An 18,064-nucleotide genomic window follows, 5' to 3' on the forward strand; every position below is an offset into this window, starting at 1 on the left:
GTGGAAAGGATGCTTCCTCTTGAGATAATCTGGAACAAGGGGTCACCCATTTATGACAGATGAGAAGAAATTTTTTCTCAGGATCATGAGTCTTTGGAACTCTCCCTCAAAAGGCGGTGGGAGCAGAGTCTTTAAATATTTTTAAGGCAGAGGTAGATAGATTCTTGATGAGCAAGGGGGTTAAAGGTTATTGGGGGTCAGCAGGGATGTGGAGTTGAGGTTACAATCAGATCAGCCATGATCTTATCTAATAGTGGCGCAGGCTTGAGGGACCGAGTGGCCTACTCCTGTTCCTAATTCGTATGTACTTCAGTGGCTGTAAAGCGCTTTGAGATGCCTGGTCATCATGGAAAGCGCTAGATAAATTGAAGTCTTTTTATTCAATGCATCCTGACAGGATTCTTGATTCTTGATCTCCTGTTCTTTCTCCTTTGTTTTGTTCACTGTGAAAGGATTCACATCTTCCAGTTGTGATGAATAATTGATTGATTTACATCGGAAGCACTAACCTGTCTTTTCTCTTTACAGATGCTTTAAATGTTATTAATTCTTGGGATGTGGGCATCAGTGACTAGGCCGGCATTTGTTGCCCATCCCTAGTTTTTCTGAGAAAGTGGGGGTGAACCGTGATGTTGAACTGCTGCTCTTCATTTCTGGTAATGCTCTTGAGACAACTTAAGTGGCCTGAAAGGGCTGTTAAAAGCCAACCGCGTTGGTTTGGGGCTGGCGTCCTAGATGAGGGCAGCAGGTTTACTTTAAGCTGACAGTTTCATGGTCACTTACTGATAGCAGCAGTTTTTTAAAAAAATCCAGGTTTTTCTGAATTGAAGCTCTCAAGCTATCAATTGATGGATTTGAACTTGTGTTGCCTGGATGATTAGTTTAGGCCTCTGCATTACTAGCCTAGTAACAACCCCCCTACCATATCCTAACCAATCTGCTGGTGGTCTTGTGTGTTTGCAGTATTTTCTGTTTCTGTTTTGGTGTTCCAGTATTTTTTTTATTTGGATGAAGGTGATGTGTTGTACCTGCTCTGTTAGCTTCCTTTTTTAATGATTTACTGCAGATATTTCAGTTCTGAAGATGTTTTCTCTTGTCTAGACTTACCCATTTCCCCTTTTTAGTCTTTTTAATGCTTTATTCTACATTTCAAATAATCTGTAACTGGTGTGACCCATTTTTCTTTTTAACAGTAATCCTGTGAAACTTTTAAGAATTGCAATGATTTGATTTTTAATGTTTGCTTCTGTAGCTTTCACACAGGAACAGTTAATCCCTGGGACTATCCACTTCCACAAGGAATCAAACATGCTGCTGGTGCGCTGCAAGGTAAAAAAAAAAATCTATATCACCATTCTCTGTAAATTTATAACTGTCTTGAAGCTTCTGAATTCCCATTTGCTTTATGCACAAACATCTGCATCCATTCATAGCCCATGGTACAGTTTATGAACTGATGTGATCTGTCTATCCCAGTTCAATTCTGTTCTACAGATGGCTGCTGTTGCTCTGCTCTTTGACCATCTGTATTCCATCATCTAGAGTTTTGAAGAATAAGGGGTGATCTCATTGAAGCTTAGAAAATTCTTACAGGGCGTGACAGGGTGGATGTGGATAGGATGTTTCCCCTGGCTGGTGAGTCTAGAACAAGGGGACACAGTCTCAGAATAAGGGGGAGGCCATTTAAGACTGAGGTGAGGATTTTCTTCACTCAGAGGGTGGTGAATCTGTGGAAGTTCAATCATTGAGCATGTTCAAGACATAAATCGATAGATTTCTGAATACCAATGACATCAAGGGATATGGGGATAGTGGGGGAAAATGGCGTAGAGTTAGATGATCAGCCATGATCTGCTTGAATGGTGGAGCAGGCTCGATGGGCCGAATGGCTGCCGACAGCTCCTATTTCCTATGATCGGAGTTTCTCTATAAATATAAAAAGGGTATTATCCTTTAAAGAATGAAATTGTTCCCCAAACCCCACATTTTGATGCATTTTACAATGAACACTGTTGCACAGAATGAAGTAGATGCTACATGAACATTATTCTTTTGGAAAGGGTCTTATTTGGATTGCATGGATGAAATATATAGTTTAATTTTGAGTTGTGGGAGTTTTGATGCTTTATTCTGGGCCAGATGTCAAACAGAGTTGCTGCATCGATAAGGGCCCATTCTATTAGTGACTGGGGGTGAGAGGTAAATGCATATTCTGTTTTGGTAAAATATAGCAGTTAAATTTTTAATTATGCCCAGTGGGAAGGTCTTGAGGGAAATCAAAACAAAAGGCTGATATGATTGCAATATGAAACAGATAGTTAGATACTTGATAACCCTGGCTCAAGGTTAAAGATTGAAAGGTAACATGACATAAATCAAAGTAGTCATCGTAAGGTTGGGTTTTAAAAGTCTTACAATGACAGGAGATCAGAAATTTAAGGTAATCACAAAATGAATTAAGGGAATGATGGGAAAAGTTTTATACTGTCTGTGTTTTGGATGTGGAATTCTTTGCTTCAATCACAGCTAGCAGAAGTCATAAATTATCTTGAGAATTAGATTCCTAAAAATGGGAATGTTAAAGGGTATGCAAGTGAGCATAAGAGTAAGTTTAGAATAGGTAGCTCATAGTGAAAGACAATGGAACAGACGTATTTGTGCTGGATGCCCTCTTTCTGTGCAGTAAAATTTGTGATTGTTGGAGGAATGAAACACTGGGAGCTCTAGCTGTTGGAAAAGATTGTCAGAGTAGGGAACAGGCATCTTCATTTCAATAGTGATTGTGTATGTAGGAGGAAGAATTTCTAGGGCAGCATATTTGGATTGTAGAGGACAGAAAAAAACATGCCAGAAATAGTGGGGAACCAAGGGTCTAATGAGACCGATGAACTTAAAGTAATTATATTCCACCCCACCCCCACCCCCGTCCCCTTCCCTGCTCCACCCTCTCAGCTCACCCCCTCACAACCCCGTCCCAGCCCGCCCCCCCCTCGCACCATCTTCACCCCGCACCCCCTTCCCCTGCACCCCCCCCCACCCCCTCCCTCTACCCCTCCCCCTTGCATCCCCTCCTCCCACCGGCACCATCCTACACCTGTGTAGGGGCCCCAACAACCCCACTGCCTTGTGGGCGTCTCGGGAGAGACCAAGGCTAAGGGAGTAAACCCTAACAGAAAATCCGGAGCGGAACCCCGTAGGCGGTCATGTGTCACCTTTGGCATGTTTCCGGCAGTTCCTGCAGCCATACTGGTGCCAAACGTCGTGTCCTGCACTCCTTTGGACCCCACCAGAAAGGCCGAGAGGGGGGTTTTGACGACTGGGCAACTCTCAACCTCCATAAATTTGCCCAGGCATGCGCCATGGAGAGGTCACTCCATAGTTGCCTCACAGCGACTGAAACAACACGGAAGGCAGCAGTTACGGGTTATAAGTCCAGATAAATTGGCGTAGAAACTGGGCGCCACGGGTTGCCTTTGTCGGTGGGAGAGGTCATTGCACCTCACTGGACAGCTACCGCCCGCCTCAAACCGGGCAGCCCCCGGTCAATAAGGTTCTGTCCCGCCACAGTCTGCCTGCTTCAATGGGTGCTTGGAGCTCAGGGTCATTGCCCGAAAGGTGGACTGATACACCGCACCAAACAACATGAAAAAAGGAAAGAAGGTACCAGCCCTTCGCTTTGCAAGCTGGAACGTCAGAACTATGTGTCCTGGCCTGTCGGAAGACCTTACACAAATCAACGATTCTCGGAAGACCGCCATCATTAACAACGAGCTCAGTAGACTCAATGTGGACATTGCAGCACTTCAGGAGACTCGCCTCCCCGCGAGTGGCTCTCTAGCAGAGCAAGACTACACCTTCTTCTGGCAGGGCAGGGATCCTGAAGAACCAAGACAGCATGGAGTGGGCTTCGCCATCAGAAACTCCTTGCTCAGCATGATAGAGCCTCCCTCAAATGGCTCGGAACGCATACTGTCCATCCGACTGCTCACCACCTCTGGTCCAGTACACCTACTCAGCATCTATGCTCCAACACTCTGTTCCGCACCTGAAGCTAAAGACCAGTTCTATGAACAACTCCATAACATCATTAGCAGCATCCCCAACACCGAACACCTATTCCTGCTGGGGGACTTTAATGCCAGGGTTGGGGCCGACCATGACTCATGGCCCTCCTGCCTTGGGCGCTATGGCGTTGGAAGGATGAATGAGAACGGGCAGAGACTGCTTGAGTTGTGTACCTATCATAACCTCTGCATCACCAACTCGTTCTTTCACACTAAACCCTGTCACCAGGTTTCATGGAGGCACCCAAGATCACGTCGTTGGCACCAGCTAGACCTCATTGTCACAAGGCGAGCCGCCTTAAACAGTGTTCAAATCACACGCAGCTTCCACAGTGCGGACTGCGACACCGACCACTCCCTGGTGTGCAGCAAGGTTAGACTCAGACCAAAGAAGTTGCATCATTCCAAGCAGAAGGGCCACCCGCGCATCAACACGAGCAGAATTTCTCACCCACAGCTGTTACAAAAATTTCTAAATTCACTTGTAACAGCCCTTCAAAACACTCCCACAGGGGATGCTGAGACCAAGTGGGCCCACATCAGAGACGCCATCTATGAGTCAGCTTTGACCACCTACGGCAAAAGTGCGAAGAGAAATGCAGACTGGTTTCAATCTCATAATGAAGAGCTGGAACCTGTCATAGCCGCTAAGCGCATTGCACTTTTGAACTACAAGAAAGCCCCCAGCGATTTAACATCCGCAGCACTTAAAGCAGCCAGAAGTACTGCACAAAGAACAGCTAGGCGTTGCGCAAACGACTACTGGCAACACCTATGCAGTCATATTCAGCTGGCCTCAGACACCGGAAACATCAGAGGAATGTATGATGGCATGAAGAGAGCTCTTGGGCCAACCATCAAGAAGATCACCCCCCTCAAATCTAAATCGGGGGACATAATCACTGACCAACGCAAACAGATGGACCGCTGGGTTGAGCACTACCTAGAACTGTACTCCAGGGAGAATGCTGTCACTGAGACTGCCCTCAATGCAGCCCAGCCTCTACCAGTCATGGATGAGCTGGACATACAGCCAACCAAATCGGAACTCAGTGATGCCATTGATTCCCTAGCCAGCGGAAAAGCCCCTGGGAAGGACAGCATTACCCCTGAAATAATCAAGAGTGCCAAGCCTGCTATACTCTCAGCACTACATGAACTGCTATGCCTGTGCTGGGACGAGGGAGCAGTACCCCAGGACATGCGCGATGCCAACATCATCACCCTCTATAAAAACAAAGGTGACCGCGGTGACTGCAACAACTACCGTGGAATCTCCCTGCTCAGCATAGTGGGGAAAGTCTTTGCTCGAGTCGCTCTGAACAGGCTCCAGAAGCTGGCCGAGCGCGTCTACCCTGAGGCACAGTGTGGCTTTCGTGCAGAGAGATCGACTATTGACATGCTGTTCTCCCTTCGTCAGATACAGGAGAAATGCCGTGAACAACAGATGCCCCTCTACATTGCTTTCATTGATCTCACCAAAGCCTTTGACCTCGTCAGCAGACGTGGTCTCTTCAGACTACTAGAAAAGATCGGATGTCCACCAAAGCTACTAAGTATCATCACCTCATTCCATGACAATATGAAAGGCACAATTCAACATGGTGGCTCCTCATCAGAGCCCTTTCCTATCCTGAGTGGTGTGAAACAGGGCTGTGTTCTCGCACCCACACTTTTTGGGATTTTCTTCTCCCTGCTGCTTTCACATGCGTTCAAATCCTCTGAAGAAGGAACTTTCCTCCACACAAGATCAGGGGGCAGGTTGTTCAACCTTGCCCGTCTAAGAGCGAAGTCCAAAGTACGGAAAGTCCTCATCAGAGAACTCCTCTTTGCTGACGATGCTGCTTTAACATCTCACACTGAAGAATGCCTGCAGAGTCTCATCGACAGGTTTGCGTCTGCCTGCAATGAATTTGGCCTAACCATCAGCCTCAAGAAAACGAACATCATGGGGCAGGATGTCAGAAACGCTCCATCCATCAATATTGGCGACCACGCTCTGGAAGTGGTTCAAGAGTTCACCTACCTAGGCTCAACTATCACCAGTAACCTGTCTCTAGATGCAGAAATCAACAAGCGCATGGGTAAGGCTTCCACTGCTATGTTCAGACTGGCCAAGAGAGTGTGGGAAAATGGCGCACTGACACGGAACACAAAAGTCCGAGTGTATCAGGCCTGTGTCCTCAGTACCTTGCTCTACGGCAGCGAGGCCTGGACAACGTATGCCAGCCAAGAGCGACGTCTCAATTCATTCCATCTTCGCTGCCTTCGGAGAATACTTGGCATCAGGTGGCAGGACTATATCTCCAACACAGAAGTCCTTGAAGCGGCCAACATCCCCAGCTTATACACACTACTGAGTCAGCGGCGCTTGAGATGGCTTGGCCATGTGAGCCGCATGGAAGATGGCAGGATCCCCAAAGACACATTGTACAGCGAGCTCGCCACTGGTATCAGACCCACCGGCCGTCCATGTCTCCGTTATAAAGACGTCTGCAAACGCGACATGAAATCGTGTGACATTGATCACAAGTCGTGGGAGTCAGTTGCCAGCATTCGCCAGAGCTGGCGGGCAGCCATAAAGACAGGGCTAAATTGTGGCGAGTCGAAGAGACTTAGTAGTTGGCAGGAAAAAAGACAGAGGCGCAAGGGGAGAGCCAACTGTGCAACAGCCCCAACAAACAAATTTCTCTGCAGCACCTGTGGAAGAGCCTGTCACTCCAGAATTGGCCTTTATAGCCACTCCAGGCGCTGCTTCACAAACCACTGACCACCTCCAGGCGCGTATCCATTGTCTCTCGAGATAAGGAGGCCCAAAAAGAAAAAAAAAAGAAAAAAAAAAGAAAAAAGATTCATAAAGAAAAAGTACTGGAGAAATTAACGGGACTGAAAGCTGACACATCCCCAGGACCTGACTGCAACCACCTCTTTTAGATGTAGGCTCAGACAATGGATGCACTGGATGTGATCTTTCAAAATTCCCTAGATTCTGGAACAGTCCCAATAGGTAGATTGCAAATGTAGAACCACTATTTGAGAAAGGAGGAAGGGAGTTAAACTGGGAACTAAAGGTAGGTTAGTTTGACATCAATTGTTGGGAAAATGCTGGAATCCATTATTAAAGAAGTGGCAATGTAAACAAAGTGTGGAAATACTCAGCAGATCTGGCAGCATCTGTGGAGAGAGAAAGAGTTGACGTTTCGAGTTGGATATGATTCTTTAGTTTTGAAGAAGAGTCGTATCTGACTTGAAACGTTAACTCTGCATCTATCTGCACAGATGCTGCCAGATCTGCTGAGAATTTACAGTGCTTTCTGTTTTTATTTCAGATTTTCATCGTCCGCAGTATTTTTCTTTTGTTAAGGAAGTGGTAACAGGGCAATGAGAAAGTCATATGACCAGACAGAGTCAACATGGCTTTATAAAAGGAATCATGTGCAAATCTATTAGAGTTTTTTGAGGATGTTATTAGCAGGATAGATAAAGAGGAACCAGTTAATGTAGCATATTTAGATTTTCAAAAGACATTCAATAAGGTGTCACATGAAAGGTTGTTACCCCCACCCTATGAACCCTTATTTTGTGTAATACATTGACATGGATAGAGAATTAGTTAAAGGACAATCAGGAGTTTAGGAATAAACAGGATATTTTAGGTTTGGCACGCTGCAACTAGTGGGATAGCACATGGATCAATACTTGGGCCTCAGCTATTTACAATCTATGAATGATAGATGACGGACTGAGTGTAATGCATAAATTTGCTGACAATACAAAGCTAGATGGGAGAGTAAGCAATGAGGAGGACACAAAGGGCTAACAATTTGATTAGGCTCAGTAGCAGATGTGAGGATCATTATGCGTAATTACCCTGTATCCGGTCCAGTGATGCAGGCAGCAGACAAATCATGTGCTGCCTGCTCATCTCAATGATAGTGGTGTGCTGCCCAGCACTGAACATGCTGCTTTGTACACTCAGCAGGGGTCACAGGTGTGTGTGTGGCTAGCACAAGTCACAGCTAGCCTGCACTTCTTAAAGACAGCCTGTCCCTCTTAAAGGGGAGGTGCATCAGGCTGCAGCAACTGGTGGAACTGTTTGTAAAAGTCATTGATAGATTTTTTCCTTCTCTCAATGGAGGATCAAGCCAGAGAGAGGGCTCCCAGGTTTTCTGGTCAAGGCCTTCAGTGTTGCATCAGAAGATCCAAAGGATAGAGGTCATATTTCCGCAGGGGGAATAGGAGGCCCTCCAAGCAAAGAGAATGGGAACTGGTGGCCAGGGAGATGAATTCCAGGAGTCTGGCCCTGAGGACCTGGTTGCACACAAGTGGTCAAAGTCAGTGAATGACATCTCCTACCACCACCACCAATCTCTCACGCTGCTCAATGCACCACAGCCCTATCACTCAGCAATCAGCACTCATGCCTAACATTCAGTAGCTTCAACAGCAATTTACATTTATATAGCATCTGTCATGGTGTAAAACATCCCAAGGCGCTGACACTGAGGAAGATATTAAGTCAGATGACCAGAAGTGTTTTAAAGGAGGAAAGTGAGATGGAGCGGTGTAAGAAGGAAATTCCAGAGCTTGGGTCCTAGGTAACTGAAGGCGCAGCCATCAGTAGTGGAGTGATTAAGATCAGGGATGCTCAAGAGGTCTGAATTTGATGAGCACGGGTATCTCTGGGTTGGTGGAGATTATGGAATTGGGGAATGGCGAGGCCATGGAGAGATTTGACAACAAGGATGAGAATTTTGAAATCAATGTTGCTTGACTGTAAGCCAATGTATGTCAGCGAGCGCAGGGCTGATAGGGGAACAGGACTTTGTGCGAGTTAAGACATGGGCAACAGAATTTGGATGACCTCAAGTTTATAGAGGGTACAATGTGGGAGACCAGCCAGGAGTGCATTGGAGTAGTCAAGTGTAGAAGTAACGAAGGGATGAATGAGGGTTTCAGCAGCTGATAATCAGAGATGGATGATGTTAGAGGTGGAAATAAGCAGTCATAGTGATGGTGAGTATATGTGTTTGGAAGCTCATCTCCGGGTCAAATGTGACACCAAGGTTGTGAACTGACTGGTTTAGTCTCAAACTGTTGCCAGGGAGAGGGATGGAGTTGGTGGCTAGGGAACGAAGTTTGGAATGGAGACACAAAACATGGCTTCAGTCTTCCCAATATTTAATTGGAGGAAATTTCTGCTCATCCAGTATTGATGTTGGATAAGCAGTCTGATAATTTAGCAACTGTGGAGGAATTGAGAGGTGGTGAGGTAGAGCTGGGTGTCGTCAGAGTACATTTGAAAACCAACGCTGTGCTTTCGGATGATGTTGCTGAGGAGCAGCATGTAGATGAAAAATGGGAAGGGACCACCAGAGGTAACTATGCGGGAACATGCAGAGAAGCCATTTTAAGTGATACTCTGCCTAGGATTGGTTAGATAAGAATGGAACCAGGCGAGGGCAGTCCCACCCAGCTGGCCGACGCTGGAGATGCATTGGAGGAGGATGGTGTGGTCAACCATAAAGGCTGCAGACCAGTCTGGAAGGATGAGGAGGGATACTTTATCTTTGTTGCAGTCACATAGATGTCATTTGTGACTTTGATAGCTATTTGGAAACCTGACTGGAGGAATTCATGCATAGATGTCTGGGAAAGATGGATACAGGTTTGGGAGGCGACGACACATTCAAGGACTTTAAAGAGGAAAGGGAGGTTGGAGCTAGGGTGGTAATTTGCAAGGATGGTGGGGTCAGAGGTTGATTTTTTTTTTGAGGAGAGGGTTAATGACAGATTTAAAGGAGAGAAGAACAACTCCTGAAGAGGTGGTTGCAGGATGACCAGGACTGGAATCTTATATGCGTCGTTCCGGAAGAATAGGCAGAAAGGAAAAGGAGGTGGGGTAGCTTTGTTATTAAAGGAAGGGATCAGTGCAGTTGTGAGTAATGATATAGATGTAATAGATTGTGATGTAGAATCAGTTTGGGTGGAAATAAGGAATAGCAAGGGAAAGAAATCATGGGTGGGGTTTATCTATAGGCCCCCCGAAGAGTCGCCTCTCTGTAGGACAAGATATAAATCAGGAAATAATGGAGGCGTGTAAGAAGGGCACTGCCCAATTATCATGGGTGATTTTAATCTGCATATAGACTGGACAAGTCAAATTGGCAAGGGTAGAATGGAAGACAAATTTGTAGAGTGCCTCAGGGATTGTTACTTGGAGCAATACCTACCAGGGAGCAGGCTATTTTAGCTTTGGTATTGTGTAATGAGGTAGGATTAATAAGAGATCTCGGAGTTAAGGATCCTTTAGGGGGAAGCGATCATAACATGGTAGAATTTCAAATTCAGTTTGAGGGCGAGCAACTCAGGTCTCAAACCAGTGTCTTTAACTTAAACAAGGGCAATTACTGAGGTATGAAGAAAGAGTTGTCGAAAGCGGGCTGGGAAGATAGACTACAGGGGAAGTCAGTGGATGAGCAGTGGCAGACTTTAAACAGATATTTTGTAACACTCAGCAAACATTTATTCCAGTCAGAAGGAAGGACTCGAAGAGAACGATGAACTACCCATGGATAACAAAGGAAGTTAAGGAGAGTATCAAATCAGAAACAAAGGCGTACAATGTGGTGAAAACGAGTGGTAGACCAGAGGATTGGGAACTTTTTAGAAACCAGCAGCAGATGACTAAAATACTGATAGAGGGAGAAAATTGATTGAGAGTAAATTGGCAAGAAATATAAAAACAAACAGTAAGAGCTTCTATGGGTATATTAAAAGGACGAGAGTAGCTAAAGTAGGTGTGGGACCCTGAGAGGATGAGACTGGGGAATTAATAACCGGGAACAGGGAAATGGCAGATAATTTAAACCAATATTTTGTATCGGTCTTCACGGTGGAGGACACTATAAACATCCCGACAATAATAGATGAGCAAGGTGTAAATAGGAGGGAGGAACTCTATCACGAGGGAAAAGGTGCTGGACAAACTGATGGGACTAAAGGCAGACAAGTCGCCAGGACCTGATGGCCTGCATCCAAGGGTTTTAAAAGAAGTGGCTGCAGAGATCATGGAGGCATTGGTCATAATATACCAAAACTCACTGGATTCCGGTAGGGTACCAGCGGATTGGGAAACCACTAATGTGACACCCCTATTCAAGAAAGGAGGGAGACAGAAAGCAGGAAACTATAGACCAGTTAGCTTAACATCAGTCATTGGGAAAATGCCATAGTCTATTATTAAGGAAGAAATAGCAGGACATTTAGAAAAACATAATGCAATCAAACAGAGTCAACATGGTTTTAGGAAAGGGAAATCATGTTTGACAAATTTGTTAGAGTTCTTTGAGGATATAACAAGCAAAGTGGATAAAGGGGAACTGGCAGATGTAGTGTATTTGGATTTTCAGAAGGCGTTCGATAAGGTGCCACATAAAAGGTTATTGCACAAAATAAGAGCTCAGGGTATTGGGGGTAATGTGTTGGCATGGATTGAGGACTGGCTAACACACAGAAGGCAGAGAGTCGGGATCAATGGATCTTTTTCAGGTTGGAAAGCTGTAACTAGTGGGGTGCCACAAGGATCGGTCCTAGGGCCTCAACTATTTACTATCTATGTTAATGACTTAGAGGAAGGGACAGAGTGTAGTGTATCCAAATTTGCTGACGAAGGCATGCTGTGATGAGGACACAACGAATCTGCAAAGGGATATAGATAGGTTAAGTGAGTGGGCAAAAACTTGGCAGATGGTGTTCAATGTGGGAAAGTGTGAGGTCATCCACTTTGGTAGGAAGAATAAAAAGGCAGATTATTATTTAGATGGAGAAAGACTACAAAATACTGCAGTACAGAGGGATTTGGGTGATCTTGTGCATGAAACACTAAAGGTTAGCATGCAGGTGCAGCAAGTAATTAGGAAGGCAAATGGAATTTTGGCCTTTATTGCTAGGGGGTTAGAGTTTAGAAATAGGGAAGTGCTGTTACAACTGTACAGGGTGTTGGTGAGGCCACACCTGGAGTACTGCGTACAGTTTTGGTCCCCGGATTTAAAGAAGGATATACTAGTATTGGAGGCAGTTCAGGAAAGGTTCACTAGGCTGATTCCTGGGATGAAGGAGTTGTCTTATCAAGAACGGCTAAACAGGTTAGGCCTTTATTCATTGGAGTTTAGAAGAATGAGAGGACCTTATAGAAACATGTAAGATTTTAATGGGGCTTGACAGGGTAGATGTTGAGATGTTTCCACTAGTGGGGGAATCTCAAACTAGAGGACATAGTTACAGAATAAGGGGGCACACATTTAAAACTGAGATGCGAAGGAATTTCTTCTCTGAGGGTGGTGAATCTCTGGAATTCTCTGTCTCAGAGAGTTGTGGAGGCTAGGTTACTAAATGTATTGAAGGAAGAGGTAGTAGATAGATTTTTGAAATCTCAGGGAGTCGAGGGTTAGGCAGAGCAGGCCCGAAAGAGGAGTTGAGGCCTGGGACAGATCAGCCATGATCTTATTGAATGGCAGGGCAGGCTTGAGGGGCTGAATGGCCGCCTCCCATTTCTCATATTCTTGAGAGAGAACAGTTAATATTGGTTAACGAGGGGACCAGGACGGCAGGTTGGGTGGTCAGCAGTTTAGCGGGAAGAGGGTCGAGCGAGCAGGAGATGGGTCTGCTGGACAAGATGACATCAGGGAGGGCATGAAAAGACATAGAGAAACTAGAGAAAGATGTGAGTTCAGAGCTAGGGTGGAGGGCAACTTTAGAGGAAGTTGGCCCAGTGGGCTAGTGGGAAGGAAGGACACAGCTGATGCAACTGATCAGATGGTCTTGACCTTAGTGATAAAGAAGTCCATAAGCTCTTTGCACTACTCCACCTCACCCTCGCTCACTTACCAATGCTGCCATCCTCACGATCACATATCGCAGCTTCCCTATACTTAACAGCTAGTCAGCTATGACGGGTACATCACTCACATGTATTGCAACATGCTCACTAACACTGTTGCAGGACAAAGTTGCACATAACTGCAGCCAGCAGCAGAGAACCAGTGGGGGACAGCCTTGGAGAAGGTGGTACTCCACATTCTGAAGCTGCCAGTGACAGACCATTGCATTGAGGTCATGAGATTGATACTTGTTGCCATGTAATCTCAGACTGTTGCCATCATGGCTGCAGATAACTGCTCAAAGGGCAGGCAGGCTCTCTTGGCAGTGCAGCAATCTGTGCTGCAGCTAATTAGGATTGCTGAGATGACCCCAGGGGAATGGCAGTGGCTCCATGGTGCACAAACCTGCTGTCCTCTCTCTGGATGACAGCATTCATGTTCCCACCACTGCCACTGCCACTTTGCCAGTGTCCTTGCAGTTGCCCCTCATCCAGCCAACCTGGACTGCTGCCACCCATGCTGAGGTGGTGCAGACGGAAGCTGGTCCCTCAAGGCTTGAGCTGCTTGAAGGCATCTTGCAAGGCCATCTGCAATCTCCCCCAGTGAAAGTCAGGAGCCTTCAACCAGCCTTGGTGGGATAGCGTTGTATAGGACAGGCAAAGGCACCCACAAGATGGGCATTAAGGAAATGCCCAAGGGTGAAGAGTTCAGTTTTGTATGAATTATTGCAAGTGTTGGATAAAATCATTATTTTTTTTATTGTGGTGTCTTTTGTGGATTTTGGCCAAGAGGATGCAGTAATGGTGAATAGAAGAGGGATGGAAAGGTAGAGAATTGTGGAGCAACAGTGATGTGTGGATGCGATTCTGACTAGGCTCTCAGGGACAGCCTGACCGAAGCAAAGGGGGGGGTCCTAGATGCATCTGCCCCCTCTTCCTCTTCCTTCACCTGAGGTACTCTCTCAAGTCCTGGTGGCAAGGGCTGCCCCCTCATGTAGCCAGGATGTGGAGGATGCAGCTGACCACTACGAATTTGGAGGCATACTCTAGTGAGTACTAGAGAACTCTCCAGAGCACTCCAGGCAGTGGAACCCTTGTTTCAGAATGCTGATGGTTTGCTCCATAATGTTCCTGGTGGCAGCCTGGCTCTCGTTGTAGATGCACTGTCCATGTCTGGTTAAGGGGAGTCCTGAGCCAGGTGTAAAGCAGGACGCTGTTGCCGGGGACAACTTGCACGCCCCCACCATGTTAATAAGATGGTGGGTCCGTGGAGTAAAACCCGCGCATGTGGGCCGCTATCTTTTATGGCAGTGGCAGCAACATAAAATCCAGCCCTCTGTCTTGAACTTACTCGATGACTGAGGCTCCACTGCCCTCTGGGTAGAGAATTCCAAAGATTCACCACCCTCTGAGTGAAGAAATTCCTCATCTCCATTCTAAATGGCCTACCCATTATTCTGAGATTCTGTTCCCTGGTTCTAGCCTGCCCCTAGCCAGGGGAAACATCCTTCCTACATCTACTCTGTCTAGCCCTGTAAGAATTATGTATGTTTCGATGAGATCATCACTCACCCTTCTAAACTCTAGCGAATACAGGTCCAACCCTCAATCTCTCCTCATAGGACAATGCTGCCATTCCAGGAATCAGTCTGGTGAAGCTTCATTGCACTCCCTCTATGGCAAGCGGATCCTTCCTTAGATGAGACCAAAACTCTACACAATACTCCAGGTACGGTCTCACCAAGGCTCTACACAATTGCAGCAAGACATCTTTTCTCCTATACTCAAATCCTATTGCAATGAAGGCCAACATACCATTTGCCTTCCCAATTGCTGTTGCACCTACATGTTCGCTTTCAGTGACTCATGAACAAGGACACCAGGTCCCTTTGGACATCAACCCTTGAAGCCTGTTTGCATCCTCCTCACAACTCACATTCCTACCTAGTTTTGTGTCATCAGCAAACTTGAAATATTACATTTGGTCCCCACATCCAAATCATTGATGTAGATTGGGTAATGTACATGGCTTTAGTGAAACCACACCTGGAGTACTGTGATCTCCATACGTAACAAAGGATATACTTGCCTTAGAAGGGATAGGAACATAGGAACAGGAGTAAGCCATTCAGCCCATCGAGCCTGCTCCGCCATTCAATACAATCATGGCTGATCATTCACGTCAGTGCCTTTTTCCCACACTATCCCCATATCCCTTTGTCATTGGCATTTAGAAATCTGTCAATCTCTGCTTTAAACATACTCAATGACTGAGCTTCCACAGCCCTCTGGGGTAGAGAATTCCAAAGATTCACAACCCTCTGAGTAAAGACATTTCTCCTCATCTCGGTCCTAAGTGGCTTCCCCCTTATTTTGAAATTGTGTCCCCTGGTTCTAGACTCCCCAACCAGGGGAAACATTTTACCTGCATCTACCCTGAATCCCTTTAAGTATTTTGTAGGTTTCAGTGAGATGCAATGAAGGTTCACTAGATTGATTCCTGGGATAAGAGGATTGTCTTCTGAGGAACGATTGCATAGAATAGACCTATACTCTCTGGAGTTTAATCAAATGAGAGGTGATCTCATTGAAACAAATAAGATTCTGAGAGGGCTTGAAGGATAGATGCTGAGAAGCTGTTTTTCCTGCTGGAGGGTCTTCAACTAGGGGGGCACAGCCTCAGGTTAAGGGGATGGCCATTTAGGACTGGGAAGAGGAGAAATTTCTTCGCTTAGAGGGTTGTGAATCTTTGGAATTCTACCCCATTGGGCTGTGGGTGCTCAGTCGATTAATATATTACAGCTGAGATCAATCGATTTTTGAACTCTAAGGGAATCAAGTGATCTGAGGATCATGTGGGAAATTGGAGTTGAAGTGTAAGTTCTTCCATGATCTTATTAAGTGGCTGAGCTGGCTTAGTTTTTTAGTTTTTTTTTTTAGTTTTAGAGATACAGCACTGAAACAGGCCCTTCGGCCCACCGAGTCTGTGCCGACCATCAACCACCCATTTATACTAATCCTACACTAATTCCATATTCCTACCACATCCCCACCTGTCCCTATATTTCCCTACCACCTACCTATACTAGGGGCAATTGCTAATGGCCAATTCACCTATCAACCTGCAAGTCTTTGGCATGTGGGAGGAAACCGGAGCACCCAGAGGAAACCCACGCAGACACAGGGAGAACTTGCAAACTCCACACAGGCAGTACCCAGAATTGAACCGGGGTCGCTGGAGCTGTGAGGCTGCGGTGCTAACCACTGTGCCACTGTGCCGCCCAGGCTTGAGGGGCTGTATTGCCTATTTCAGCTCCTATTTCTTATGTTCGAAGTAACAAGGAAAGTTCAGAGTATTATTCATAATGTCTTGCAGCAGAGAGTGGGGTTAGAGGCATGCAAGCAATTAAATGTTTTTCTTGCTTCATATCTGGAATAACTCCTGCAGGTACAGGCGTAGTATTAAAATCTTCGAGAATTGGGAATTGTTAGCAGTGAAAGAAATATAAGGCACAGATGCTGTAAACTCAGCTGTTTAGAGGCAGCTTTAGCAGTGCAGATGTGGGAATTCTTTGAGGTCTGAAGTGTTCCCAGGTGGTATAGCTGTTGGATAGACTTGCAAGAGGCATCAAGAGCTGTAGAGCATCTGATTTTCATTGCCTCATTAAAAGACATGGAGATAATTGCAATGTGTGAGGGCTGGAAGGTGTAATCTAGACATTGATGAGTGTTGAGTGAAATCGCAAGCAAAACATGAATAGAATTGAGTGATAAGTGACTAAGATCATTGAACATGAAAAAGGAAGAATGGGAGGACAGTACCCTGTGGAAACCACACCTCACCACCCTGTCTGTTAATAAGTCTGAGCACAACTAAGGATAAATTTATAGGAAAACCTAAATTGCCATTATGAAAACTGATTTAGAAATGAGATGTCAGTCTGAGTTTTTGAAGCTGCCCAAAACAAAATCTGATTCACTAAATTCAGAGTTCTTGAGGTGTAAAATATAGGCAAGAAGATTATTCTTCAATCTCAGAAGGTGCTCAGATGGATTAAGAGCAATATAATGAAACACCAATATCATTGGAGAGTTGATTTTACCCTGTAAAATGGCATTTTGAATATTGCTGGCACTAAGATATTGAATTTGAGCAACTAGTTCAGTTAACTGCCATTTGATATATTACTAAGATAATAGACTTGAAGTCCACCAAAAATTTTGCAGCAGATACATAGACTAAAGCCACAACAGCCAAATGAGTATAAAAATAGGCAGTGGAGAGTTCATACTTATGATTGCTATAGCTGTGAATTCCCAATTACTATCTAATGGTGCAGAAATATGGTCAGGAGCTTCACTACAGCGTGAGCAGAGAAACTGTCAAATGGCTCATCCAGGTTTTTTTTCCATGTACCTGAAAGTATTGGCAGTAAAGAAACCGATATGTTCACTTGCTTAACTCCACATCTTCTCCACTTCAACTGTGACCTGTTATTCACGAACATGTTTCTCCCTAGAATGGCTGGGCAGGCTTCAAGCTGGTGGTGCTGAAGAAGGTGCTCTCGGCTGCTGATTTTTATAACGGATACCTCCATCCATACTTTCGAGGAGGAAGTATAATTAATCAAAATGTGGGTAGGTTTCAAACACACAAACCTGAAACAAAGACCAAAAAGAAATTGTCAAAAAGAACTGGATTGTGACGATGTTAAAAATGTAAATGGTTCCAAATTATGTAATTAAACATAAAACTTTTTTAAATCATTCATTTTAGACATACAGTAATATTGTGACTTGAGTGGTTCCCACACCTTAACACTCAGGAGTGTCTGACAGTACAAGAGTCAAAGGTTGAGTGGGGACTCTGCTGGAGTGGATCAGGAGCTGAATTTCCAGTATAATGAAAGTATATCATAGTAACTTTGTCAGAAAGGCAATTTCTACTCCCATTGACAGACTCTCAAGATGTAGACAGTAATGTCAATGAAATTCCTAATTGCTGTATTTGCAATCCTGGTGTCACTGCTATGGGGACAACACTAGAATTCTGCATTTTCATTTTGTTCAACAATTTTCAAAATTCGGTTTGGACAGTTAGATATTAGAAACAAACATT

General features: G+C 45.2%; 1 protein-coding gene across 3 annotated transcripts in view; it reads left to right on the forward strand.

Moving 5' to 3' along the window:
• mtfmt (mitochondrial methionyl-tRNA formyltransferase) overlaps window positions 1-17,716 on the forward strand; it is a 65,249-nt gene extending 47,533 nt beyond the window's left edge. For all 3 annotated transcript variants that reach the window (XM_068018350.1, XM_068018351.1, XM_068018352.1), the window contains 2 exons: window positions 1,253-1,329; window positions 17,466-17,716. In XM_068018350.1, coding sequence (XP_067874451.1) covers window positions 1,253-1,329; window positions 17,466-17,651 — 263 coding nt within the window. In that variant the 3' untranslated portion in view covers window positions 17,652-17,716. The remainder of the gene's footprint in view (window positions 1-1,252; window positions 1,330-17,465) is intronic.
• Window positions 17,717-18,064: the final 348 nt, after the last annotated feature.

The sequence above is a fragment of the Heterodontus francisci genome, chromosome 38 (genome assembly GCF_036365525.1).
Source record: "Heterodontus francisci isolate sHetFra1 chromosome 38, sHetFra1.hap1, whole genome shotgun sequence".
Taxonomy (NCBI): domain Eukaryota; kingdom Metazoa; phylum Chordata; class Chondrichthyes; order Heterodontiformes; family Heterodontidae; genus Heterodontus; species Heterodontus francisci.